This window comes from Cadophora gregata (genome assembly GCF_030347475.1).
Source record: "Cadophora gregata isolate MNR1 chromosome Unknown scaffold_7, whole genome shotgun sequence".
Taxonomy (NCBI): Eukaryota; Fungi; Ascomycota; class Leotiomycetes; order Helotiales; family Ploettnerulaceae; genus Cadophora; species Cadophora gregata.
Window position 1 is genome coordinate 2266594 of NW_026695930.1, and position 26707 is coordinate 2293300.

General features: G+C 48.9%; 10 protein-coding genes across 10 annotated transcripts; 5 read left to right on the forward strand and 5 right to left on the reverse strand.

Moving 5' to 3' along the window:
• Window positions 1-22: 22 nt before the first annotated feature.
• ONS95_013510 (uncharacterized protein) lies at window positions 23-1868 on the reverse strand. Its single transcript, XM_058507164.1, has 2 exons — window positions 1126-1868; window positions 23-998 (listed from the first exon to the last, which is right to left on the reverse strand). The coding sequence occupies exons 1-2, from the start codon at window positions 1585-1587 to the stop codon at window positions 24-26; spliced, it is 1437 nt and encodes a 478-aa protein (XP_058357895.1). The 5' UTR covers window positions 1588-1868; the 3' UTR covers window position 23.
• A 246-nt stretch (window positions 1869-2114) lies between these two features.
• ONS95_013511 (uncharacterized protein) lies at window positions 2115-4200 on the forward strand (the record flags this gene model as incomplete). Its single annotated transcript, XM_058507165.1, has 3 exons — window positions 2115-2498; window positions 2549-3228; window positions 3288-4200. The coding sequence occupies exons 1-3, from the start codon at window positions 2346-2348 to the stop codon at window positions 4198-4200; spliced, it is 1746 nt and encodes a 581-aa protein (XP_058357896.1). The 5' UTR covers window positions 2115-2345.
• Window positions 4201-4450: 250 nt separating this feature from the next.
• ONS95_013512 (uncharacterized protein) lies at window positions 4451-6405 on the reverse strand. Its single transcript, XM_058507166.1, has 4 exons — window positions 6311-6405; window positions 6107-6257; window positions 5682-6058; window positions 4451-5609 (listed from the first exon to the last, which is right to left on the reverse strand). Exons 3-4 carry the CDS (start codon window positions 5806-5808, stop codon window positions 4600-4602), a joined length of 1137 nt encoding a protein of 378 aa, XP_058357897.1. The 5' UTR covers window positions 5809-6058; window positions 6107-6257; window positions 6311-6405; the 3' UTR covers window positions 4451-4599.
• A 401-nt stretch (window positions 6406-6806) lies between these two features.
• Window positions 6807-8075, reverse strand: ONS95_013513 (uncharacterized protein; the record flags this gene model as incomplete). The annotated part of the gene is made up of 1 exon (XM_058507167.1): window positions 6807-8075. One exon carries the CDS (start codon window positions 8073-8075, stop codon window positions 6807-6809), a length of 1269 nt encoding a protein of 422 aa, XP_058357898.1.
• Window positions 8076-9647: 1572 nt separating this feature from the next.
• ONS95_013514 (uncharacterized protein) lies at window positions 9648-11284 on the forward strand (the record flags this gene model as incomplete). Its single annotated transcript, XM_058507168.1, has 2 exons — window positions 9648-9691; window positions 9742-11284. The coding sequence occupies 2 exons, from the start codon at window positions 9648-9650 to the stop codon at window positions 11282-11284; spliced, it is 1587 nt and encodes a 528-aa protein (XP_058357899.1).
• A 682-nt stretch (window positions 11285-11966) lies between these two features.
• FAP1_2 (FKBP12-associated protein) lies at window positions 11967-13954 on the forward strand (the record flags this gene model as incomplete). The annotated part of the gene is made up of 4 exons (XM_058507169.1): window positions 11967-12112; window positions 12177-12983; window positions 13040-13125; window positions 13179-13954. 4 exons carry the CDS (start codon window positions 11967-11969, stop codon window positions 13952-13954), a joined length of 1815 nt encoding a protein of 604 aa, XP_058357900.1.
• A 6-nt stretch (window positions 13955-13960) lies between these two features.
• Window positions 13961-15689, reverse strand: ONS95_013516 (uncharacterized protein). Its single transcript, XM_058507170.1, has 5 exons — window positions 15595-15689; window positions 14950-15531; window positions 14782-14878; window positions 14627-14714; window positions 13961-14482 (listed from the first exon to the last, which is right to left on the reverse strand). Exons 2-5 carry the CDS (start codon window positions 15171-15173, stop codon window positions 14184-14186), a joined length of 708 nt encoding a protein of 235 aa, XP_058357901.1. The 5' UTR covers window positions 15174-15531; window positions 15595-15689; the 3' UTR covers window positions 13961-14183.
• Window positions 15690-15862: 173 nt separating this feature from the next.
• On the forward strand, window positions 15863-18836 carry ONS95_013517 (uncharacterized protein; the record flags this gene model as incomplete). Its single annotated transcript, XM_058507171.1, has 2 exons — window positions 15863-16064; window positions 16121-18836. The coding sequence occupies 2 exons, from the start codon at window positions 15863-15865 to the stop codon at window positions 17800-17802; spliced, it is 1884 nt and encodes a 627-aa protein (XP_058357902.1). The 3' UTR covers window positions 17803-18836.
• Window positions 18837-19350: 514 nt separating this feature from the next.
• On the forward strand, window positions 19351-22832 carry ONS95_013518 (uncharacterized protein; the record flags this gene model as incomplete). The annotated part of the gene is made up of 5 exons (XM_058507172.1): window positions 19351-19664; window positions 19752-19878; window positions 19930-20024; window positions 20079-22020; window positions 22071-22832. The coding sequence occupies 5 exons, from the start codon at window positions 19351-19353 to the stop codon at window positions 22830-22832; spliced, it is 3240 nt and encodes a 1079-aa protein (XP_058357903.1).
• Window positions 22833-23789: 957 nt separating this feature from the next.
• ONS95_013519 (uncharacterized protein) lies at window positions 23790-25089 on the reverse strand. Its single transcript, XM_058507173.1, has one exon. The coding sequence runs from the start codon at window positions 24742-24744 to the stop codon at window positions 23797-23799; it is 948 nt and encodes a 315-aa protein (XP_058357904.1). The 5' UTR covers window positions 24745-25089; the 3' UTR covers window positions 23790-23796.
• Between the last annotated feature and the right edge of the window lie 1618 nt (window positions 25090-26707).

A 26707-nucleotide genomic window follows, 5' to 3' on the forward strand; every position in this document is an offset into this window, starting at 1 on the left:
GACTTTCAACTATGTTTCTATTGCTACAGATACATCCACCCAGATCTTACTCCGACTTTGATATCACTCCTCTCCCTGATGCCCCTCACTGACTTCTTTGCCGCATGCAAAATTTCCTCCTCGTCACCACTAACGAGTTGACATTCTTTTACCAGAACCTTCCCGTCCACAACCACCATTTCAACATCTCTTCCTGTACAACTATGTATCACAACAGTTACAGGACTAATCCCACCCTCCAAAACTTGCTCTACATCCCAAGGCGCAGACCCAACACCATTTGGATTAACAACCACAAAGTCTGCCTTCTTACCAATTTCTAGACTCCCAATCTCTTTCTCTAAGCCCAGGGCCCTCGCTCCATTAATCGTAGCCATCTCAAGAACTTTCTCCGCCGTCATAAGACTCGCATCCAACTTGACTCCTTTATGCAAAATAGATGCCAAATGCATCTCGCGAAACATATCATACGTATTCCCACAAGGCGCGCCATCCGTTCCCAGACTAACATTAATCCCCGCCTCTAGCATCTCAGGAATCTTCGCAATGCCACTTGCGAGTTTGAGATTGCTGTTCGGGTTATGCGATACTGTTGTTCCTGTCTCTTTCAGAATGGGGAGATCAGTCGCCAGGTCCAGGTGGACCATGTGTGCGAGCACGGTTTTAGGCCCTGTTAGTTCAGCGCGCTGGCAGAACTCCATGGGCGTCATTGAGTACTGGGAACGGTAGATTTCGAGGTCTTTGGGGGCTTCGGCGCAGTGCATGGTGAGTCCTATGAAATGTTTCTTGCAAGTTTTGCCGATCTCGTGGTGTGATGAGAGGGGCGAGCCACGGGGTGTTCCGGCTGCTGCCCAGACGTGGATTCGATCGTCGTAGGTTCCGTTGAACTTCTCATGGGCAGAAAGCATAGAAGTAATCGACATGCTGGAGAGATCTCTATCGCGGGGGTCGGAAATGTTGAGGTCTTTATTTGTTTCTTCGAACTTGACCAGTTTGCCCTGCGTCGCGGTTAGGATATTTCCGAGCCACCTCATCAACTGGGAAGTTGAAAAAATTGTAGCATTGGAGCAGGAAAGCAGTCATCGCAACCTCGACAATATTTCGCTTGTTAATGAAAGAACTTACCATGCATCCTCGAATTCCACTCTCTCCCACCGCTTTCACAACTCCCTCAAATCCAGCACGGTGCGTACACATAGCTTCCAGGAAGCACGTCGTCCCACTCTTCAACATCTCAGCACAAGTCAATCTTGCAGCCACATATCCATCATCCCCTTCATAGCACGACTCAAGTGGCCATATTGAGTTGCATAGCCAGTTGTGTAGCGGAAGATCTTCTGCAAGTCCTCGTAGAATTGACTGCGCGAGATGTGCATGGGTATTGATCAAGCCTGGGATGATGATCCGGCCTTCTAGCGAGACAGTGGTTGTGTCATCGGGCAAAAAGCTTGGTATGCTCGATTGGGGGCCAATGTTGACGATACGTGACCTGTCGACGAGAATGAAGCCATTCAGAATGATGTCGCGTGATGAGTTGAGAGTGATGATTGTCGCATCCGTGTAAATGGTTCTAGCTGAAGTTGCCATTTTCCCTTTTGAGAGGGATTTCAGGCAGAATTGATTGAGGACTGAGATTTGACGCGAACTCAATGAAGCCAAATTGAAGACGGAATTGCAGAGAAATATTTGTATGTGCCTAAGGTAACTTGGCAGAGGGCGAGGGTGGGCTTGACGCAGAAAATGACTTATTCAACTCAGAATTTTCAATTAAGTAAAAATTAAGGACTTTTCCAAGAACTTTCCACTATTCAAAAGTGGGTAATCAATGATAGAGATGTATGACAGGATAGGAAGCACCCGAAATAGCGAAATGAAGCTCAAAGATATGAGCTCTCCGAATGTTGTTCCTCATCCCACTTTAGCGAGCCCCTGAAGGCACGTGGTGGCTCGATTCCCCAGATTTCCAGGCTAGAGGGACCCTGCATTCGGGTGACTCCGACATGATAAGGTTGCAGCATCAACATATCCCACGCCTGTGACTGGCTGCGGACATCTCCTCTAAGGCTTATCATGGTTATCTACCCGCAGGGTCTGGTGGTCTCCACAGGAAATATCTGGGAATGAAGGTTTGTATCTAGATTGAACACGAGCCGAATATTGAGCTTCGATAGCTTGGATGGGTCTGAAGATTATGATAAACGGACGGATGGGTAGGAGAGTGGGATGAGGTACTAAAGGGAAGATATATCCACCTTGAAATACGAGTTTGGATTTGAGCAGCGACGACAACTACGATTGATTGGCATTTCTCTTTGTCGGCCAAAAATTCGGTCACTACACTGATCATGGAAGATTCAAGCAAGATCGAGAAACTCGGCCACGACAACGATGTCGTTTATACTTCTTCATCCAGTGGAGAGGTTGATCACCACCAGAAAAATCCATGGACCTACTTGAAGCACTATTTTACCAGCCGTGAAGGTTGGGTTGGCGATTATGTACCTAATCCCGTTTACCATCTTCCGATCTTTTCTAACACGAATACCAGGACTACATGTATCTCATCACTCCCAACATTTGGCCCCTAAACCGTAAATACAAACACTACGAAGCACCATTCTACGGCCTCAACGATGAAATCCCTATCTTTCTCACCCTCCTACTCGGCCTCCAACACGCCCTTACAATGATCGGTTCCATTGTCTCCCCTCCCTTAGCAATCGCTGGCGGCGCATTCAATTTCGACCCAACCATCACCCAATATCTCGTCTCTGCGGCGTTTATCACAACAGGCATCGCGACAGCCATGCAAGTCACCCGCGTACATATCGCCAAAACACCATTTTTCATCGGAACCGGACTTCTTAGCGTCGTAGGCCCAACATTCGATATCCTGCCCATTGCATTCAATTACACATCCATGCGGTACGCGAACGGAACGTGTCCTACTGCAGAGGACGGAACGCAATTACCCTGTCCAGATGCATGGGGTGCTATTCTGGGAAGTATGCTTTGTACGGTGTGGATCCAGATTGTGATGTCGATGGTTCCGCCGAAGAAATTGAACAAAATATTCCCTAAGATCGTGACCGGGAGTTTGTTGTTGCTGGTTGGTGTGTATCTCATCAATAGCGGGATGCAGAATTGGGGAGGAAGCAGTAACTGTAATGGTGGAGAGGGGTTCTATGCTTTATGTCCGAACGTTGCTGCTCCCAAGCCTCTTCCATGGTATGTACCCAATCGCGTTTTGCTCGATGCTCAAAGAAAATATTGACATTGAGTGTTAGGGGGGACCCCAAACTCATCGGCCTCGGCTTCAGCGTTTTCGTAACCGTCATCATCGTCGAACAATTCGGCTCCCCCATCATGAAATCTGCATCCATCATCCTCGGCCTCGCAGTCGGTTGTGCCATCTCCGGCGCAACAGGCTACTGGTCTCGGGAAAATATCGATGCAGCCCCTGTCATAACATTCCTCTGGGTCCACAAATTCAAGCTCTCCGTTGATGGCGCGCTCATCCTACCTCTTCTCATCATGTTTATCTGTGAAGCTGTATCCTGTATGCCTGATATCCTCGCCACGGCTGAAATATCAAACGTGGATATTGAGGGCACGCAATTCAACAGCAGGATCCAAGGCGGCATTCTGTGTGACGGTCTGGGGAGTTTGTTCAGTGCTTTTGGAACGGGATTACCCATGGTTTCGCAGGCCGGTAATAACGGCGTGATTTCTCTTACCGGGTGCGCATCCCGTCGTGCAGGATGGTGCGCGTCAGGATTCCTTATACTCATGGGCATGTTCGGCAAGTTCGGCGCCGTTTTCGGAAGCATGCCTCCCTCAGTCCTCGGCGGTATGCAAGTGTTCCTGTACTCCACCATCGCAGTCGCTGGCATTCGCGTCCTTGGTCTCATCTCATGGACCAGGAGGAATCGATTCATTCTGACGGCTTCGCTGGGTATTGGGTTCGTTGATATCGTGCAGCCGACGTGGTTCAATCAAATTTTGGATTACAGCGGGGGGAATGTTCATTTGCAGGGGTTTGAGCAGGGTTTAAACCTTATTGTCGAGACGCCTTTTATTGTTGCGGCTGTTATTGGCGTGTTTTTGAATTTGGTGCTGCCGGAGGATGCGAGTGCTATGGATAGGATTGTGAGGGATGCGGGTGGTAAGCCAGTACTAGAAGGGAGACGAGAGGATTAGGATGTATTGTGATAATACAAGAGAATGTGATGATAGGACTTACCTAGATTTTACATTGAAGTGTTTTACTTCCCTTCCATTTTTCTCTCGCTTATTTTGTTTACTCCTCCTTACCCCGCCATCTCCAAAAGTGAGTAAAGCGGGAGTGCCAAGCCCAGGAGGTGTAGGTCAGCGCCCTCTAGTAACGGATCTGGCCAGCTGTCTAGTTAAAGCCTGCATATACAATGCGGAGTATAATTATTTGATCAAATCTTGGCGTTATGTCTGTCTCTTGCACAACCTGCCCATTCTAGCTATGCAGTGCCCTTTTCTACTGGCTATTCAGCCCTCAAACACCGATGCTTTCTCATTTCATCCCACCATGGACTCAATAGTTAGAGCGCGCAGAATTGTCAAATCCTACCACTCAACCCCTTTCCTCTTCCGGAACCTCACCTGTGGCCCCTCCATCATCGCCGTAAAATAACTCGTCATCACAAACCCCCCGTCCTTCCCCTCCCCAAGATCCCCGGCACTCTCAAAATCCAACTTCCAAAACACATTCGCCATCGTAAGATACATTTCCATCGTCGCAAAGTTCCTCGCAATACACTGCCTGGGGCCAACCGAAAACGGTGCAAAACTCCTGCTAATCTCCTTAATTCGCTCGTTCTCTTCCGTAGCGTCTTTCGAAGGGTTGACGAGCCAGCGCGTCATATCCCATTTATACGGATTGGGGAAGACAGCGGCGTTGAGTTGCAGCGTGTAGATGGAGCACCCGACGTTGAGACCTTGGGGTATGTGCTCCCCGTCAACTACACATCCTGCTTCGGCTTCGCGCATCAGAGGTTGTGGAGCCACGGGAGATACTCGCATCGACTCTGTGATTGCAGCGCGCAAGTAAACACAATTATTGAGCACAGGCCCTGCACAAATCGACGAGGCAGAAGGAAAAGCGGAGCGCACTTCCTGTGCTACTTTCGCGTAGGCCTCTGGATTCCGGGCTAGGTAGAAAAATGTAGCTGCAAGCGACCTGGCCGTTGTATCTGAGCCAGCGATGATGAAAGTCATAGTATTCATCTGCACTGTCGACTTCGACAACGCCAGCTTACCAGTATCCGGATCCCTGGCGTCTCCGTAAATCGCGAAGACGTCTTTAACAGACGGGTCCTTCACCCGAGCTTCTCTGCTGCTCTTTATCACTGAGTCGGCGTACCGCTCGAGGAAAGGGATGCTCCATGCGACGTGGGGGATGCAGAGCAGGGCAGTGACTTCGTGGCCGGGTAGGAAGGGCCAGCAGTGGAGGATGCCTGTCATTCGGACGGCGTCCTTGAGGCATTTTGTTACGCCTCGGTTTGCGGCTGAGGTTAGGAGGTCCCAGGAGGTGGTGAATATCACTTTGCTGACTACGTCTGTGGTGAGCCAGGTGCCTGGATTCCTGTCAGTAAACATTCAGTTCGAACGAGAATGGATTTTCATCAGAGAAGCGTCTCGATACGTACACCACTGGCTCATGTCTTTGATATTAGTCCACTCGCCAGCATTCTCCCCTGGCGACTCATTGTCTGCAAGCTTCTCAATAAATGTATCAATGACTTGAGCGACTTTCGGCTCGTGATCCCGATTCATCTTATCTGAAAATCCTTGCTGGAAGATCTTCTTGTACTTCGCGTACAGGACTTTGTCCTGGATGCCGATCAAGTTTGTGGGGCCATGGATTTTGTACCCCTGTGCCTTCTTGACTTTCTTGCCATTGCCATAGATATCTGTCTCAATTCAGTTGGCAATTCTTAAAATAGTCCACGAAGAGGTACAGTACCATGAAACCCATTGGGGGAGTTGATCAATATGGCGTTCGGACGAATCCGAACGATTTTCCCTGTGGCTGATTTAGGTTGGGCTGGCTTTGTGGGGGTGGCGTACCAACCGTATTTCTTGTGACACTGTTCGACATTCAGATGCACATCTCCTTTGTATGCATGATATACAGCATGCCAATTCGTCAACTTTGCAAGTAATGGCCCTGGGTACTTGGCGTATGGGTGAAGAGTCAGACGATAAATCGATACAAATATGACCTGTTTGAGATGGGTAATCAGTTGCTGATGGTCCGAGAATCCAGGCAACTCACATGTGCAATTGCATAAGTGAGCAATATTGTTGCTATCTGATAGTACGAAACCATCTTGCTGCTCTTGATTAGCCAGAAAGTATGAGGCGTCTATGAGCACTTTTGTAGACAGATATCGCGATGTCAGCCTGTGCCCTCATTTGTGGGTCAGACGCTTTTGGCTTTCACCAAGGATGAAGCCCTGTCAGCATGGGTCCTCGGCCCGATAGATGTTGCCGGTGGACCTCTAACTCAACCATTTGTTGGGATTAGCTTTCGGGAGATAAATCTTGGGTCTTGCTTTTGAAATATGCGGAGCCGGAGTGAGAATTAATGCTATTCCAGCCAGCTTCTCGGTAAATAGTAGTAACTGCATGTTTGCCACGGAATTCTCAGCATGTAAGCACCTAGAAGTGATCCCAGAGGTTTGCCATCAATCTTCACAATAACTTTTTAAAGTGAATGCATTGGCGTTTAAATTTATTCTATCCATCTATTCTACTCTTCGAGCCCATGTCTAAGCTCCTTTCAAAAGTGGTCCGACCTTGATCGGCTTCGAAACTGTAAACTGTTCCCTCCCTGGCAGCTTATCTGGACACCAATAAACCATGGCGTACCTCAACCAGTGTGCATATGTACCGATCACCACATCACTTCCGTCATTCTTCCTCCACAGACTCCCCAAAGTATCTTGGTAAACTCTAAGGATCATGCCATGCGCAAGCTTAAATCCGTAGCTCCTCGTCAAACACTGCTCTACAATATCCCGAGCCACCGCTTGCTCATCACTTTCTTCCTCTCCAGCCTCTGGGAGCTTCAAGCTCATCAGATCAAACGCTTTCCTCCCATCCCATTTGGTCAGATCATTGATGAGTTGCGCTCCTACCATAAATTCGATGGCGTAGACATGATCCCTCACATATTCAGGACCGTTCCAGCCTTCATCTTCATCCACCAATCCCATTACCATCGAAATGGCTTGGCCTTGGATGATATAATCCGTCAACATCCGACTCGACTCCTCCGCATCGTGTTTCCCCTGCTCATCATCAATCGAAAAACTTCCACCCATCAACGGCACTCCCTTCAATAGTGGGCTCGCATGCATCCCCTCCGTACTCGTCCTCCCCTCCCACAGCTTCAACAGCAATCGATGCGCACGTTCAAAAAGCGGGTTGCCTCGCTCGCAACATAGAAAGTAATTCGTAAGACTGTACTCGTCTGCACTTCCGCCATGGTACGAAAGGAGTTCATAGGGTGACGACGAATCACCGACAGTCTTGTTCCAAAGGGTATCCAAATCGCCAATTTGCATGAATCCGACATCCGTATACACACCACCATAAGTCAACAGCAGCGGCAAGCGAACAAGATCGCTCGTATGCTGAACCGCGTACGTGCCGGTCAACGTCCCATCTGCGAAAGCTTGCGGGAATAGCTTGGCATCATGGACATCAAGAAATCTGTCGATGTTGCGTGGAGAGCCGGGCTGTCTGTCTATCACGTAGATACTCCATCCAGCTTTTGAGAATCGGCGGTGCCAGGCTCGGACCGTGCGTTGAGTGTAGAGGTGCATGGATGGGTAGCCCGTGTGCCAGAAGAAGAAGATGTTCTTGGAGCTGGTGATGGGTTTGGGGTGCAGGATGTCATGGTCGATTTCTGAGTCTGGACGGAGATCTAATTGTTCTGTTGGGATAGCGTGTAAGCCCGGAGGCATTGGGTATGGCGTTGATGGAGATTCCATTGTTTGAGTTTGTGAGGTCGTGGTGTTGAGCTTCGGGAGCATGAAGTTGTGAGTCGGGGGAACTGCTTCTGCAAAAATTCTCGGCGAGGGTACCGGTTCGAGTGTAGGACTTGTTTTGTGATTTCTGAAATCACCACAGTGATCTTGGACTCTTTTATATATTTCTTGAAAGAATGGTATCAGCAACAAATCAAGCCTTCACAGCCTGAACAGGCAGTTGTTGACACTCATCCGACCACATAGTGGGGTACAGAGCCCCGCAATCCACAAGACTCAGAATGAGTCGATGTGGCTGTGCGATTTAGCAATGCTCGCCCCTTTCCTGTAAGACGAAGTGGTTGGAATATCGCACATCCAATCGTATCAGTAGAGTCATTCGTAGCTTCATATCTGGATCACAGAGCTTGTGTCAGGGAGATTCCTCGGACACATAGTTTCGTCTACCTTAGATACAGGCCAGAACTTGTGGGCGCTGGGACCATCCAACATCCGCAAGAAAACAAATCGTTTCTGAAGCCAGTGAGACATCTATTTCTATCTAAATGGCCGAGTCCTTAACAAATCTTTTCGTAAAATGCATGCCTACGGTAGTAAAGTTAGCCCATTTCACAGGCATACCGATCACGTGACCATGTCATTCTTAGGTAACTTCGTATTCTACACTACCATGGCAATCTCGCATCCAGTCTTTCTATTCGCGGAATGATCATCGATAGAACTGTACAAGACTGCCCAATATACTTATGCGTAATTCTTCTCGATTTAATAGCATGACTTCGATACTTTGCTAGCGTAGGTACTTCCGCTGACCAAGCGAGCTATCATCTTACCTCCACTTCAATCGTTGACAATCAAGGACATCGGCATCGCGGGACCATATTTCGATATCATGCTAACAATCTGTATTTTAAAGAAAACGCGGTCCGCCCTTACAAATCGTTGATTTCCGATTTAGGTTGATGTCACGATGCCGACATCCGGGAGAGTGGAGAAAGGGATGAGGAAGGGGACCAAGAGCTGTGTTGAGTGTAACAATGCCTCAGAAATCTTCACATGCCATCCTGACAGCTTTAGGCCGCAAGAGAAAGATCAAATGCATCTTTGAAGACGACACTGATAAGTGCCTGACTTGTATCGCCAGAGGGACGAAGTGCATGACACAAACCAAAACTACTGGCCAAATCACAGGGTCATCGCAAGCGGCCGCAGTCTACTCCTCAAGAGTCAACGACCAGCCATGGAACTCCAAATAGCTACAACGGCTTGGAAGTCCGCCAAAGGGAGACAGAGAACTCCGCCCACATCCCAGAACATGACTCACCAGGGCACCGGGAACACACCGATTCTCTTTCAGATGATCCTGCTACCTTGCAGCCAGTTGGATCGCTGTTCAATAATTCAATCGTACGCAACCTCTTTGATTCGCACCCAGCAATGGCCAGTCAACTGACCCGCTCTACACTCTAGTGGAAGGAAAAGTCTAGGAAAGGAGAGCGAATCGACAATGCGGTACTTGGGCGAAACGACTATGGGATCAGTGCTCGGAAAAGATCAACGCTGAATGAATCCCAAGTTTGTGATGAGCTTTGTAGGAACCTTCCGTCGCCCAGGCTCATGGCCGCAGTCATAAGTGCTACATGTTCATGGTGGAGTACATGGTGAGGTTTTCGCCATTTTATCACAACCGAATAAAGCTAAAAGTAATTAGGAGAGCAGTTGGGGGTTGGTTGAATGATGCTCTGTCGCACAATAATCTTCACACTCTACAAGAAACTATAAACTGGACTTTGGCTTCCAGCGACCCGGCAGTTATTGCTTTGGGAATATTGTGCTTTTCCATCTGCCTTCAGCAACTGGATCCTCATAAAGATGAGACTATCATAAGCCAGCTCTCTGTCTCTCCTGGGAAACTGTTTCAAGAGTATTTCGATCGAATCACTCGTTTGGTTATCAACCATGATGGCTATGCCAGTACCGAGCCTGGGGTCGAGCTGATCATGCTTGCTGCTAAGACATATATGAACCTCGGCCTTTTGAAGAACGTGTGGATTTTACACCATCGAGCTGTCGCTCACGCACAGCTTCTTGGAATGCATCGCCCGCAACGGTCAACATCAGCCGAAACGGACACCCGTTTGGAAAGTCGACACGAAGCTTGGTTCACGATCTGTGAGCGAGATCTGTACACAAGTTTGCTACTTGGCCTCCCATATGCGGCGAACTGGCAATCCATTATACCCAGCCTCCGCAGTGCACCTGGTACATTAAAGTTCTTTCAATACCAGATGATACGACTGTCTGCGCGGATCTCATACCGAAATACCATGGGGTTGGAAACTTCTCTTTCCGATGCTCGAAATATCGAGTGTGATATGGATTCATCTGCACATGAAATGCCTGTGGAATTCTGGGACGTGTCTGCTGCTCTCCAGACAGGTAACATCGATGAAGAGACGTATATGAGCCACCTGGCCGTGCAGTTCTGGTATTACCAAGCCAAAGTGCTACTTCACCAGCCTCTCATGATCCAGTCAATCGAAGATCACGAACTGCTGTATTATCGGGACGCATGCTTGGCAGCCTGTAGAGATACACTGAAAATATACCACGTGATGAGATCGGATTCAATGTCAGCGTTTAGCATGGTCAAACTGATTGACTATCAAGCGTTCATCTGCTCGTCGATCTTACTTCTCGGCCTACTTGGATACGAAAATAGCCATTCACCACCAGCCTCTCTCAATCTTGAGACTTCGAACGACTATCTGATTGTGGGTTTGACAATAGGAATACTCCGAAAAGCTTCTCTAGTTTCGAACAACCCAATGGCTTCGCAAGCTGTACAAGGACTGGACACCCTGGCAATGCTAGTTCGCTATTCGACGACCCGAGAAAAGGGTGCTATATGCACTGCTCCAAGCGAGAATTCAATCCCATACTTGAAGGTCTCAGTTCCAGGCTCTGGAGTTATCACGATATCGCCTGGCAAACTTATGGCTAGGAACGACTGCTCGTCCTCAGATTCAGCTGATAATTTCCCCCATCCTACATTTTCTCTATCACATCCCACTAGCCAGGAACCAGGCTACCAGGGAGAACCCGCGCCAGAGCTACAGCCGGATTTGACTTTCAATACAGCGCTAAACCCCGACATACCGATGATGGATATGGACTGGACTAATATGTTTGGCTCTGAGCTGGATGATGACTGGGCATGGTTGGCTGATGTCAATGCCGCCGGCATGGTGTGATCATAGCAGTCGGAGGCTTACCATTTGTCTTGAGATTTCTGTCAGCCCGAAATATGTTTTAACGGTTGCGAGTAACCTCGAGATCTTAGCCATTGAAGCTGCAGACACGTGGTGCCACTACCATGCCGGAACCGAGCCCAACATGATTTGGCCTCTTTCGACCACAACATCGATTTTGAAATCTCCACATTTATTCGGGTGTGGTGGTGTACTTACTTCACTTATTGCCCGATTTGTGTAGTCATGTTCGGGCCAGCCCTAAAAACACCTCCGCCGACACGCTAGTTCTGCTCGATCGATCCGTTCCATTCTACCCACGACAAGAAAGCGGACAAGACTAGCTGATAAGCACTTCAAGGTCACAAAAATGGTTCATCGTGGTATTCTTCCCAAGATCTAGACTTCTAGCGTGTTCTCAGCGTGCTCCATTTTATCATCATCATGCGAGTTTTTGGTCGACTAGAAGAACTATGGAACACCTGTTGTCGACCTACACCCACATTACGTCTACCCCGTTATTAGCATCAAGTCTATGGTTTGCCTAATAAACTTCTTCCCACAATCGGTCCTCGAATATTTTCGACCATTGTTGGACCACAGTCTTCTTGACGCCTCACCTCCGGGGGTACAGCAAGCTACAGACATTTGCATTGCGAAAGCATTGTATCATTTGCAAATAAACATGACTCTCTTTTCGTATTTCACCAGGAACCTCTCCTCTCGTTTCAATCTGAACGGGGGTAATGGGCAGGAGCTCGAGGATCGCAATGCTGGCTCAAACCAGTCTGCTCGCTCCCAGCAGATAATCACAGACATCACTGAGGGAAAGTAAGCGATCCATTACTAAACCGAAACTGATAATCATCAATGACTGACAATTCTCCTTCAATAGCGCGCCATGTTCAATCTGTACAGATTCCGTAGGTTTCGGATATGACACCCCTTACAATATCTGGCACTGCAAAGTATGCTACAACGTGTACCATTACCATTGTGCCAAGGCTTGGGAGACTCAGAACATTTCCGGTGGCCACTTTTCATTGTCCGGCGTGCCAACTTGGAAATGTCCTACTTGCTCCTCCCTACAAACAGCAATTCCAGGACCACGCTGTTGGTGCGGCAGACAGGAGCACCATCTTAGTGCCGCTGGTCGCCCAAATGCTTGTGATAACGTGTGCGCCAGAGCCGGAGCGTGCGCGCATAATACAAGAAAGCGTTGTGCGGAGCGGTGTCATCCAGGGCCTTGCAGGTATCCTTGCACTAATGAATGTCCACAAGGACCGATCGCCCCTCCAAGACCGCCAACTGCTTGGGACAGATTCTGCAAGAGAGTCCACGAGCGCAGGTCGGGAACTTTGAAGATAATGGCTTGGGGATGGACAGTTGTGGCCATTGTATATGGTCTTCTTGGTGCATTGCTTCATTTTCATATCCGCTGGCACACGATGCCATACACCTACCCCAACTTCAACAACCTTTACGAGACATTTGGTCTGCTTCTTGGTCTAACGTTCGTTTATGCCCCTTTGATGGGATATTTTCTCCTTGCCCTATTCCGCGTCACAGCCGAGTTCTTGGACTCCGCCTTGAACCTGAAGACCGCTTCTCGTCGACTAATGTACAAGACGTTTGTCCGCTTCTTTGGTGGCATACTGTTGGCAGCTTTCTTCGGTTTAGTACTCCTTCTTCCGGCCATCGGGTAAGTTCATGACCAGATTGAGCTTCGTGTCTGGCGACTATGCTGACTGTGTTCAGATTCGCCAGAGGGCCAGGCATTGGTTGGTACAACCAGATGAAAGATTCCTGCAATGGCTTCGACACGAGAATTGTTATGGATCGAAGTAAGAACTCGTTGCATCGTTCATTCTTGGCTATATTGCTAACATGTCCTTAGAACCAGGAGTTCCTGCCACCGCTTTTGCTCTGGAGAATATTCATGCCAATCCAGATGACAACTACCTTGGCCTGTTCCTCGGGACGCACCTCAAGCCAACACCAGAAAGCAGAAATTCAACCTTCCAATACTACAACCGTCTATCTGGGATGGTGGCTGGGCAAGTCTTCGCTGTCGACGTTGATATAGAGAATGAAGTCTGGCGATTTCTCCACCTGAATGGCTCGGACAAAGTTAACTCCTGGCTTGCACACTACTCAAAGGGCCTCTACAGCAACGGAGACCTTCGAAAAGTCCCCAAATTCATATTCCCAAACGAAACAATCCTGAGCAAAGGCACTTTCTCTCTCCCACGAGCTGACAAACCTCATATGGAGATCCCCCAACTGGACATGGTCATCATGGACATGTATGATTTCCTCAGCAATCCTGACATCGAACCCTTCCTCAGGGTCCTCACCTACCGGGGTTTCGAGATGGCCGATGCCGAGCAGATGAGAGTCGAGTATGCGATTGGCGGCAAACAATCGTCCAAGAATGTGTGGACGAAAAAGCCTCATATTCAGGAGGTCATGCGAACTGCTGCGTTTGGCTATGGGAGAAAAAGCTTGACCATGTGCGTACGCGAGTACGTTGGGTACCATAACATGGAGCCTGTTGCCCCGGAATTACCTGGTATGCAGCCGGCGGAGCTGATACCGTTCGCTATCATCTCTGCAATGAGACAGAGGTATACTGAGACTGGCAAAAGAAGGGAATGGTACTATGGGCGATGAAAGCCATTCTATTTATCTGAAAGCGAGCATAATCTAAAGCATAGACGAAGGAAAAGGACATGGCAATTTCATACTGTATAAGTATAGAAACAAATCCATACATCAACCTCTCTTCACCAACCTTCCCATCTTATCCCCTGGACCGTCTCTGAAATTTATCCCCCTCGCCCCTCGCACCTCACACCTCACACCTCACACCTCACAGCTCACACCTTACACCTCACACCGCTCACTTCAACACCCTCCTCTCCCCCCTCGCACTCACCTCCCTCCTCATCGCGCAAAACCTCGTCTCCCCATTCTCCAACTCCCCCTTCCCTCTCAACTTCTCATCAAACTCGCCCAGCTCCGCATCCCTAACCGAACAAACTTCAAAGCCCAGATTGTACAGCATTTTCGCTGCACCAGGTCGGGCGTTCACGTAGGTTGGTGCGCCGTGGGCGTCGGAGATGGAGTTGCATTTTTGGGTGAGCAGCGTCATTAGCCCACGGCGTTGGTAAGATGGGAGGACCATGCTGCCTTGTCGGACTGTGGGTGGGAAGGGGAGGAGGTGTTAGCTTGGTGTTGTGTGGTTTTGCGGTTGAGACGAGGTGGGGTGGGGTTGGGTACTGGTTGGAGTGTGACGAGGAGAGGCTGTAGGATTGATGAAAGAGTTGATGGGAACGAACTTACGGAAGTGTTTGGACTGATCGTAGCCTGCGGCTTTGACCATGGGACCAACATTTTCAATATACCAGTTTCGGATTGGCCAATTGCCTCCCTACAATCATTGGTGTTAGTATGTCACTTGGGAGACGTGTTGAAGCGACGTAATACAAGTAACATACCTCAGGTGGTGACCAAGCTGAAGTCAAAGAAGCCCGTTCCTCATCCGTCAGGCTCTCTGGCCAGGGAAACGACAGCCCAGTCCAAGCAGCTATTTTTCTACATCACATTTCAGCAACCAGATCAACTAAAATATAGCTGAATAGTTATTTTAGGAGGATTTTTCTTACCCACTCTCCTCATCAACTACCTTCCAAGTCTGCATCACACCCAACTCAACACCCGTCACAATCCTATACCTCAGATTCTCCCTCGTCCACTCGAAGATCTGAGATTCAGTCATAGATCCCATCCATGTCTTCCAGAATGGATCTGCATCCATGGCTTGAACCCATATGGTGACCATCTCGTCCAGGTCGGAGGGTGTGCCCGGGAGGACGGTGAATGGCGGCATTGTGAGGAGACTGTGAGGAGACCCCGGGAGGAACGGTTGGCTCTTAGGGTTTGAAGGTGAATGATGAGATCATGAAATCAAGAAAGTGAAAATAGTCTGAGAGAAATATACTTATACTTAATTCCGCCTTGATTTGAGATATCTTTAGGCATGTGTCGTTACGTACATGTGTAGCTTTGCTGATCTGACTTGTAAGCTAGCGCTGATGTTTATGGCATCTCGCTTGTGCGAGTGAGAAGTTTCCGAATGGGAATGCGAAGAAACAGGGATTGATTTCTCGATCTTGGCCTTTTCGAACCTCTGTATTGGTCTTAATTCACGACATGTTGACAGTGGATTTGGGTGTTTGAGATGTTTACTGTGTACAGCTCAGTCTCGGGGTCGTTTGTGTGAAGAATCTGAGGATGGTCTCAGCTGATACTTCATGATTGTCCTGATGTCTGAGCCTGTGCCGGAAAACTTGTCAGATATCGTGCACAAGAGTTTTAAAGTTTCCTTGAGAAAGTGGAAGAAAAGATGCCAAAGAGATATCGGAAGAAAGATGTCAGATGTCAGATGTGCCAGTGAATGAGTTGTCCCGAAGTAATCCCGACCCGGAGCTAAGATAAGGCAACTGAAATTTTTCGATATCGCTGGACGTCCCTAGCAAAGAGGCAGATCCAGTTGACTGCTTGCCAAACACCACCATTATGGCGAAAAAGAGGAAAGCGTCTGGTCGATTCGAAGGCGCCCAAGCGGAGAATGGATTCGAAGCCAAAGGCGGCAAGATGGGTCCAATTACCACATACGAAGATGTCGCGGATTCGGAGGATGAATTCCACATCAATCGCGACAAAGTCTTGCTAGACGAAGGCCCGGATGCGAAGAGGAGGAGAAAATGGCAGCAAGAGGGTGATCACATACCAAGGTCCGGTTAGTGTACGATTGGGTGTGCTAATACAGTACAGATGCTTTTCTTGAACTTTCAGATGAAGAAGTCCTAGGATACTCCTCCGAAAGCGACGACGATGAGGAAGAAGTCGAGGAGCCCAAATCACGCCGCAAATCCGCGAAAGATGATCTATCAGACGACGAGGAACAGCAGCAGGACGAAGATGAGGAAGAGGAAGGCTGGGGTACTTCGAGAAAAGATTACTACAATAATGACGAGATCCGAACGGAGGCCGAGGCATTGGAGGAAGAGGCGGAGGCGAAACGACTGCAGCAGAAGAAATTGCAGAAGATGGGCGAAGCAGATTTCGGATTCGATGAGAGCGAATGGTTGGATGCTGGAGAGGAGGATGGGGAAGGAGATGTGGTTACAGAGGTTCTGAAGGATGTGGAAATTACGCCGGAAATGGGATCAAAAGAACGATTGAGGATTCTGCAGACGAGATACCCGGAATTCGAATTCCTTGCGAACGAGTTCTTGCAATTACAACCGGTGTTACTGGATTTGCAGCAGCAGGTGGAAGCGGAGAGCTCGAAGACAACATCAGAGACCTCACAAACGGTTGTGAAAGCTAGGGCATTGGCGGCGTACTTAGCTGCTCTGACTATGTACTTTGCGATTCTCACATCACCTGCTAAGGGCAGTAGTGCCGAGGGGAAGTCTCTAGACCCGGCGGAACTACGAGACCATGCTGTTATGGACAGCTTACTACAGTGCAGAGAGTTATGGACTAAGGTTAAATCCTTGAAAGCTCCAGAGCCTGTCGAGGAAAATTCAGAAGAGGACTCCGCAGAAGAAATCGAAGCACCAACCTCAAGCCACAAGGGAGACCGCCCCTCGAAGAAGAGCAAAAAGGAACTTGCCCGCCTCTCCGCCATCTCAGAAGCCTCCGCCCTCCGCGCCCAGCGCCTCGAAGCTGCCGCCGACGAACTGGCAGATCTGTCCTCCCTCATCCCCAAATCCCGCAAATCCAGCAAGAAATCCAAGGCCCCTATCATCGCAGAAGACGACTCAGATTTCGGCGAAGAAGAAACCATGGACGCCAAATCCGCCGAAGAGAAAGCCGCCAAGAAGAAGAGTCTCCGCTTCTACACATCCCAAATCACCCAGAAAGCAAACAAGCGCGCAGGAGCTGGCCGCGACGCAGGCGGTGACGCCGACTTACCACACCGCGAACGCCTACGTGATCGTCAAGCTCGACTCAACGCCGAAGCCGAAAAGCGCGGCAAGAAACTCGACGAGTACGGTCGCGGAGGCGCCGGAGCAGGCGCTGATCTCGGCGGCGAAAGCGATAGTGGAGATGACAACCTCGCTGAACAAGTCCGCGGTGATGAGGACGAGTACTACGATATGGTGGCCAAGGTGTCGAAAGACAAGAGGCTCGGCAAGGAGGCGAAGATGGCTGCTATCAAGCAGGCTAAAGCTGAGGGAGGTCTTGTCCGTGTTGTGGAGGGTGAGGTTGATGAGGACGGGAAGAGGGCGATTGGGTATGTGATTGAGAAGAATAAGGGGTTGGCTCCCAAGCGGAAGAAGGATGTTAGGAATCCGAGGGTTAAGAAGAGGAAGAAGTATGAGGAGAAGAAGAAGAAGTTGGCGAGTACGAGGGCGGTATATAAGGGTGGTGAGGAGAGGGGTGGGTATGGGGGCGAGAAGACGGGTATTAAGACGGGCATTGTTAAGAGTATTAAGCTTGGTTGAGGTAGAGAGCTTAAGGAGAATGAAGATACTTTTTATGCTACCTCGTCATATGTTCTATGTTTTGCCAACTGGCAAGAGGTTGCTTGTTGTAGCAAAGCCTTCAGGGGGTATCCAGTTGTTGACTTCCGGTGTGGCTTTCTCGCTAAAACGCAAGTTTGCTTCGAAATGTTGCAAGATCAAATCCACCAAGGTCATGATCAACAAATGTTGGAAAGTATTACCCATTTTCTCCTGAGAGATATTAGGGAATGTATAGAGATTGATATCTCCCACGACGGTCCACGACGATCCTCCTAACTTATCTCAGTAAATATCTAATGTTCCGCAACAAAGCAAATAAACAGCGGATAGTCACGTCCACGTCATTCTCAATCACTTGGAAAGAATTCTGGAACAATTTCCGATTAGAGTCCTAGGATGGCAGAGTGAGCTCAATGTAGTTGAGTTGATCATATGCTCTGACTTCATCTCCACTTCCCCCAACAAGTGCTTTGTTTTTCCTCGCTATCAATTTTCCACGCAGTTAGATTTCATTGTTCCCGCCGATATGCAGTCTAAAGATCACTAACACACCAAGATGAGGGGTCAAGACCAATTGTAGGCTTGCCGTCATATATGTACTGATGTTGTCATCTCGAGTTGCCTTGATATCAGAATGCCAATTTCTCCGCCATCCTGGCATTCCATGGCACCGGATAGTCCCCCCCCCCCAACTTCTGGAGAAATTCCGTTACCCGAAGCTTTGAGAAGCTTTAAATGTTTGTGTGCGGTCGTCCAGATCATGTAACATGGGAATGAGTCCAACAATCGCCACTTCCTCGCAGCCCGTCAAGTTTGCTATTTTCAACCTATGATGGGGACAGAACTGTGCCTTATTTGTCTCTAGTTATTTCTTTTGTTTGCCTCTGTCTCAGCATCTAGCGATTCCCAACATGTCTGGAAGTTGGAATACCAAGACACGTGATATGCAACTGCGCCTCGCTCTCCGACAGCCAAGTCACTTGGTGTGCTTGGCACATATCACAAACCAACGATCTGACAGCATTCCCTCCCACGCCTGTTTGACGGGTATTCCAACCAGTCAGACGCCTCACCACTCCCTCACTCCCATTCTCAACCAGTCTGCTTTGCCTGCGTGTGGCAGATTCAGGTCATGTTACATAATCCGAGCGTCCCTGTTATCACCATCATCATTCGGTGCCAATGGCCTGCCATGGCTCAGCAAGACCAGCATCGCTTGGTGTTCCACTAGGGAGCCATCAAGCTGCTCCCTCTCCATGGCAAAGCGGGGACTGACGCGCACCTGCCACTGTCCCCCATACCGTACCGAGCGTACCCCTCCTGTCCCCTCACACGCGGAGAATGCAAAAGCATACAAGTACCCCACCGCTGGAGGCGTGGGATGAACGCTGTTTGATCTTTCTTTCTTTCATAGCTTCTTGCTTTCCCCTCTTTCCCCCCCTCTATCAACCCCTCCAACCCTTACCCTACACCCCTATCAAAGCCTAAAGGCATCTACCACACCCCGGATATCGCTCACCCAAACGAATGGTTATTACTCTCACGACTCATATCGATGGCCACAGCCACGCCCAGCCTGTCGCCATCGAAGCTCAGGAAGGTCAGGACCCTGACGAGCCTCCTATACGACTGCCAAGCCCCACCTTAGAAAAACAACCACAAAGAGAAAAACCGCTGCCCGTCTCGGTGCTTCAGGATGACGATACTGCTGCAAACAGTGTTATTGATATCGGAAGCAAAGATGGCTCTTTCAGGACCCTCGAGTCCTGGGATGGAAATCCAGACACTGCACATGTGTCTGATGGAAATGCTGTTGCTGCCCACCTAGGAGTTAATCCACAGTATGTGCCCTTGCTTATCCACCACTTTGATATTCATTATTACCTTAATATCTTTTCGAGTTATTTAGTGTCCAGCTAACAGAACAGACATGGACTTTCTTCTCCTGAGGCTCTCTCTCGTCTTGAACGGGATGGCCCTAACAAAATCGATGGCTCTGGCAAAGTATCCATCGGAGAAGTCTTACTCAGACAGGTCTCCAACAGCTTGACGATTGTGAGTTTCTCTCAATGATATGGATGCACTTGTTCTCATCATCAACTCAAGGTCCTAGTCATCGCTATGGCTCTCTCATACGGCACCCTAGATTTCATCGAAGGTGCTGTCATTTCAGCTGTCATCATTCTGAACATTGTTCTTGGGTTCGCCACCCCGCCTCCCGACTCATGTCATGGTCTAGACTAACATCAAACTAGATTCGTCCAAGACTTTCGTGCAGAGAAGACAATGCAATCGCTGCTCAGTCTTGCTGCGCCCTCGTCGCAAGTCATCAGAAATGGCAAGATTGAAATCGTCAAAGCCGACACGCTTGTCGTCGGTGACGTTGTTAAGCTCGCTACCGGTGTTGTCGTCCCTGCTGATCTTCGCCTGCTGGAGAGCGCCAACTTGGAAGTCGATGAGGCTCTGCTCACTGGAGAGTCCCTACCAGCTTCGAAACATGTTGACAGCATCCTGAATGGAGGTAGTGATACCTCTATCGGAGATCGGATCAACATGGTCTACTCGGCAACGACTGTCACGCGAGGCCGTGCCACCGGTATCGTCGTCGCTACTGGAATGAAGACCCAAGTCGGAAGTGTGGCCTCGCTCCTTCGAGGCGAGGACGCCAAACCGAAAAGTTCAAGTGCCATTGGCCGCTTCTTCCAGAAATTCGTTCGTGGATTCAAAAGTGTTCTTGGACTTGTCGGTACCCCAATGCAAGTCAAGCTTTCCAAGTTTGCAATCCTGCTCTTCGGCCTTGCCATCCTCCTGGCCATCATCGTCTTCTCGGCCAACAAATGGAAGCTTCACAATGAAGTTGTCCTTTACGGTATCTGCGTTGCAGTTGCCGTCATTCCGGAATCTCTAATCGCTGTCATGACCATCACTATCGCTGTTGGAGTCAAAGCAATGGCTCGAGGTAATGTTGTCATTAGACGCATGGCGGCACTCGAAGCTATTGGAGGTGTCACCAATATCTGCTCTGACAAAACCGGAACCCTAACCCAGGGTAAAATGGTTGCCCACAAAGTCTGGGTCCCAGAATTGGGAATGCTCAGCGTCAAAGATACTACGAATATCCTGGATCCTGATGATGGAAAGCTTGCGATCAATGATCAACCACTTGACAAGCTGGATTTCACTTCTCAGTCGAAAGTAGCACTTCTACGTCCTGTTCTTGATGCCGTCGCTCTCTGCAACTTCGCTACTGTCTTCAAATCCAACTCTTCCAGTGGCGATTCCATCGACGAAAAGTCATTCAATTTTAGCCCTGGAGAATGGACAGCTATTGGTGACCCTACCGAAATCGCCTTACAGGTCCTGGCTATGAGATTCGGTCGTGGAAAAGAAGCTCTACTACGTGACGGCAATATGGTTGCCGCTATCGAACACCAATTTGACTCTAGTCTCAAAAGAATGTCCGTCGCTTTCAAAAACGAACGAACTGGAGACATTGATATCTTCGCTAAAGGCGCAAGCGAGTCGATCCTCCCAGTCCTCGATATCACCAAAGAAGAAGAGGAAACTCTCAATCCTATCCTCGAACAGCTTGCTAGTGAAGGACTTCGAGTCCTCTGCATCGCCACCAAGACTGTAACAGAGAAACAGGAAGACTCACTCAACAACCGCACTTTCATGGAATCGGGTCTCAAGCTTCAAGGCCTTGTCGGACTTTACGATCCACCTCGTGTTGAAACCCTTGATGCTGTCAAGAAATGTCACGGAGCAGGTATCGTTGTTCACATGCTCACCGGCGACCATCTGAGTACCGCTACAGCCATCGCCCAGAAAGTTGGCATTCTCGTCCCCTCAACGCAAACCTCGCACTCAGTCATGAGAGCTCAAGACTTCGATAAGCTGTCAGACGAAGAGATCGACGCACTTTCTGCTCTTCCTCTTGTACTCGCCAGATGCAGCCCCACGACGAAAGTCAGAATGGTTGATGCATTGAGTCGTCGAAAAGCTTTCTGTGTAATGACAGGTGACGGTGTCAACGATGCACCAGCCCTGAAGCGTGCCCATGTTGGTATCGCCATGGGTATCAATGGTACCGATGTCGCGAAAGATGCAGCGGATATGGTGTTGACAGACGATAACTTTGCCTCAATTGTGAAAGCAGTCGAGGAAGGTCGTCGTCTGTTTGATAACATCCAGAAGGTATGCTTGACTTTCCACTTTCTCTTACACTCTCCGCTAACAAGTACCAGTTCCTCATGCATCTCCTCATCTCGAACATCTCCCAAGTCATCCTTCTCCTCATCGCCCTCGCCTTCAAGGATAGCGAAGGAAATTCCGTCTTCCCCCTCTCGCCCCTCGAAATCCTCTGGGTCAACATGGTCACGTCCTCCTTCCTCGCCCTTGGCCTCGGAATGGAAGAAGCTCAAGCCGATATCATGATCCGCGCCCCACGCGATCTCCGCGTCGGTGTCTTCACTTGGGAACTCATCACTGATAAAATGCTCTACGGAACCTGGGCCGGAATCCTCTGCCTCGTATCCTTCATCATTGTCGTCTTCGGTAAAGGAAACGGCAAACTTGGCACTGACTGTAATGAGGATTGGAACGAAACTTGTGACGTGGTCTTCGAAGGACGCGCTACCGTTTTCGCTGTCTTGAGTTTCTTGCTCTTGGTCACAGCGTGGGAGGTCAAGCATTTCTCCCGCAGCTTATTCAACCTCGACCCGCGCCGCTTCAAAGGGCCCTTCTCGATCTTCAAAGCGCTCGTGTACAATCGCTTTCTGCTCTGGGCTGTCGTCGCCGGTTTTGTCATCACGTTCCCAGTTATCTACATCCCAGTTGTGAACAAGACTGTGTTCAAGCATAAGAGTATCAGCTGGGAGTGGGGTGTCGTGTTTGGTGCGTTGGTGTGCTATATCGCTTTCGTGGAGAGTTGGAAGGCGATTAAACGACATTTTGGTATTTGGAGTGGGAAGGGACAGGCTATCGTGCCTGTTGATACTGCCGTTTAATCGCGTGTCAGTAGATCCCTGGTAGAGGTAGAACACTCGCGCGGTGAGGCATGAGTGTTCGTTGCACCTCTGCGTGATATGATGTTGGAGAATGGATTTCGCATTTCACATCTCATATCACAGTTCCATTCAACTGTCGGCTTTCTGGCTTTCTGGATCGTTGATCTTTGTTCCTTTTTCTCCTTGGGACTGTCATTGGCTTTCCTGCTAAGCAGAGTACACGCCTGACTGGTATCGCGTGTCTGCTTTTGCTTTTGTTTTATCTTGGGAGGCTGCTGCTTCTACTCTTTCGAGTCTAAATTGGCTTCGATCGTAACAAATCTTCTGTTCTATTCACTCGTTTTCTGGCCTGGGATGATGAAATGATTCTGGTAGCTAGGTAGCTTTATATGATGAATCCAAATTGGATGATTTTGCTTTCGGGCATACACACATACACGTTCCTTTGCCAGCAGTGTCATGATGTTGTAATGTGATCTGTACAAAAGCCGTCTGGAGGATATTAAGTATAATAAATGGAGGAACGGAACCTGTGTCAACACTGAAAGCCCCAATCAAGTAGTGCAAGAGACAACGACTAAGACTTCATCAGACATCTGTATACAACGGACACCTCCCATCCGCCACCATCTCACTCGTCCTTTCAATCTCCATCCCCCAAACCCAAGCCCTCCCCGCCTCCCCCCACAAACACCCAAACGGATCCTCATCTCTCTCCCACCTCAACCCATTCTTAACCCCATCCCCATCACCAACCCTCTCCTCCCTCCCCTCCCACACCCCTTCCGGACCCCCCACTAATCCCAAAAATGCCTCCCTCCTCCCCCCCTCAAAAACAAGCGCATTCCCCACCACCCCATGACAAACATTCGGCTCCTTAACCAACACCCCCCTCACCCAAACACACTCCCTCCCCCTCCCCACCGCCTCCTCTATCCTCCTCTGCACCTCCTCCCCCCCTCCTTCAAAAAAAAAAAGACCTCTTCATCGCCAGTAGCGAAATCACCACCCCCGCCGCACCATGACAGAACTGCACGAGCCCGAGATCCTTCCCCGGAACAACAGGCCAATTCCCATCTTCTCCTTGGAGATCCAGTATCTCAAGGAGTATCTTCTCCAAGAATGGATGAGATTCAGATTGAGCGCGAGCACGAGATCGAGAAGGCGAACTCAACACAATCTGCGTCAGGATCCCAATCTCGCCGTGCACGGCACCGAGGTATCGTCTCCCGTCCCATGTCCAGGGATACTGTCCTAGGATCTCATCGGTAAGCTTTTCGCTCAGGATGTCAATCTCTTCAGTCAGGTGGGGCATCCCCCGCTTGAGTAGTCGAAGTATGTATAACCCCCCCGCGCGACCTTTCAATAACTCACAATACGTCGCTGGGGTCGTCTCTTTGTCTTTGTTTAAATTCCCAAGCGCGTTTAATACTTTCATAGCGTGAGTTTCATCCCTGTAGATGCATGCTGAGAGGGTGTGGAAAGCGAGGTACTCGTTTGAGATTCCGCAATTTTGGGATAGCATTCGCGGCACTGTGTCTTGACCGAGAGAGAGGTACGCTTTACTCCATTGGAGGAGGGTTTTGTTGTGTATCTGGAGAGTGCGAGTTGTAGGTGTGGTGGAGAGTGACAGGCTGTAGAAGAGGTAGGCGATGGATGTTGGGCCTGAGAAGAGACCTTTGTAAGTCTGGGAGGGGATTCCGGCCCGGAAGGGGGAAAGCCAGGGGAGAGTGGGTGGGCAGTTGGTGAGGATGTGAGTGAGGGAGGCGAGGAGATAGCTGGGGAGGAGGGCGCGTTTTAGAGGTTGAGGGGCATTAGGGACTGGTGAGGAAGGGGATGAGGTGAGGAAAGGATTTGGGTGGTAGCGACGCTTGGGAATATCTGAGGAGGTCGTGTTAGGGTTGACGGCCATCGTATTTCTTAAGGAGCTTGTTCGATCGGAGGTTGCTGGTGACCCGATCTTGTGTTCAGGAGTTGCGACATGCAAATACAGATGTTAACAAAGGAGGCGAAATAGTTTGGTCAGAAGTGGGAGGGACCATCTTAAGTTGCAGGTCCTCCATGCAGCTGAGCCTCATGACTGCATTGTTGGTTGACATTCGTCCGAATCCAGTTTCATTAGCGAGTAAATATACTCTGGGACTTTGTACCATAAGAAATAGCAACTTCTTAACTGATGGAAACCAAGCGATGGCTGATGCGGCACGGAGCGAGTTGTCAATATTTTGTTCACCTCGAAAGCTCGCTAAAAAAAAAAGGAGGGGTCGAAACTACTGTGACCCCACGCTTGCCCCGTGTGGACCTGAAAACATGATTTTACTGTAGTGAACCTTCACTGATCATGTGCGGGGAAGGTTGAAGAATGATTTGTGGTGCCTTGCCTTGGTAACTCTATCCCTGAAATTGAGACACAGCAAACAATGTAGCCATGTCACTGCAAAATTAACTAATAGACACCGAAGCCTAACTTGTGTTCCCTATGGGGGGTTTTTTTACAGACACTGACTGCACTTCTTACAGATACTATCTGTAAACAGGTATTTTAGACAGATTTTCTGTTTATATTTTAGTTAATTCTCTGTATTTTTCTTAGTTAGATTCTCTGATTCTGATCGATTTTTAAGGATTTAAAGTGAAAATACAGATATTATCTGTAATTTAAAGGAAATATAGCTATTATCTGTATTTTAAGAGTTTTCTGACTAATAAAGTTAATTTCCCTCCTCCTACTACTGTATCCCTCCCCCCCCCCCCCCCCCCCCACCCCCCTCAAGCTTGAATGTTAAACTGCTAGTTTTATGGGGCGAAGGTCTGACTGAAGTCTTCTGATTAGCTGAATACCCTGGACAGCTCAAAAGCACGAGCTAAAATATGGTCTATGTCAAGAGCAAGGGCAGGTTTAGAAGGTTCTAGAGACCTACTAGGGCTCAAAGCAGTTCTGTTTATTAGACAGACACCCTAGACAGCTATCCACACCGGTTCCAGTTCTCATGAGATTTAACATTCAAGCTTGGGGGGGGATAGTATTTCCCCTTCCCCTTTCCTTCCCTTCCCTTTTCCTACTCTCTCTCTCTTCCTCCCTTCTCTAAGGTCTCCCTCCCTTCTCTAAGGTCTTCCTCCCTTCTCTAAGGTCTCCCTTAAAGGTCTCCCTCCAAAGGTAGGTCTCCCTCCCCTCTAAAGGTAGGTCTCCCTCCCCTCCAAAGGTAGGTCTCCTTTCCGAGTGTTCCGAAAGTGGGTAGAAGGTCTATATTTAACTTTGAATTGAAATATGAAAAGTCCGAGTTACTTAAACTCTTATACCCTTGATAAACTCTAAATTATCTGCACTTTTTAGATACACTTGTAGCAGATATTGTCTGAATTTTATTTGTATTTTACTACTACTAAGAATATAGACAAAATGCAGACACTTTACAAACGTTGTCTGCATGAAAACCCCGTAGGGATAGGAAAGTGTGAATCTGAAGACAAGCCAGCTTTTCAACGAATCCGTACATACTGGCCATGTGCTTCTACCTGCATAGTAAGCTGGTGTATCTGCAACCACCTCCTCAGATATGAACAATGGTGTGATTCGCTATATCAGCCGGACTAATACCCCGCGCAGGGCCAGCGGTTAGCACCGCTCTCCCCACGACTGCATATCGGCACTCCATTTGATATCCTCTTGGATCCGTGGCTTGTGACTCTCCATGACTTGCATGTCTATTTGAAATGCACTAGCATCCAAGTAGAAGGAGCCAAGATAACAACTCACGATTTGCCGATTGGCCAAGAAGCATACTTGGCTCAAAGCGGAAGCTGGAATAAACATTCCGCCCTCGGCTGCCGAGAATCAAGTGTACTTGTCGGCATACGCACGTCGCTAACCAAGA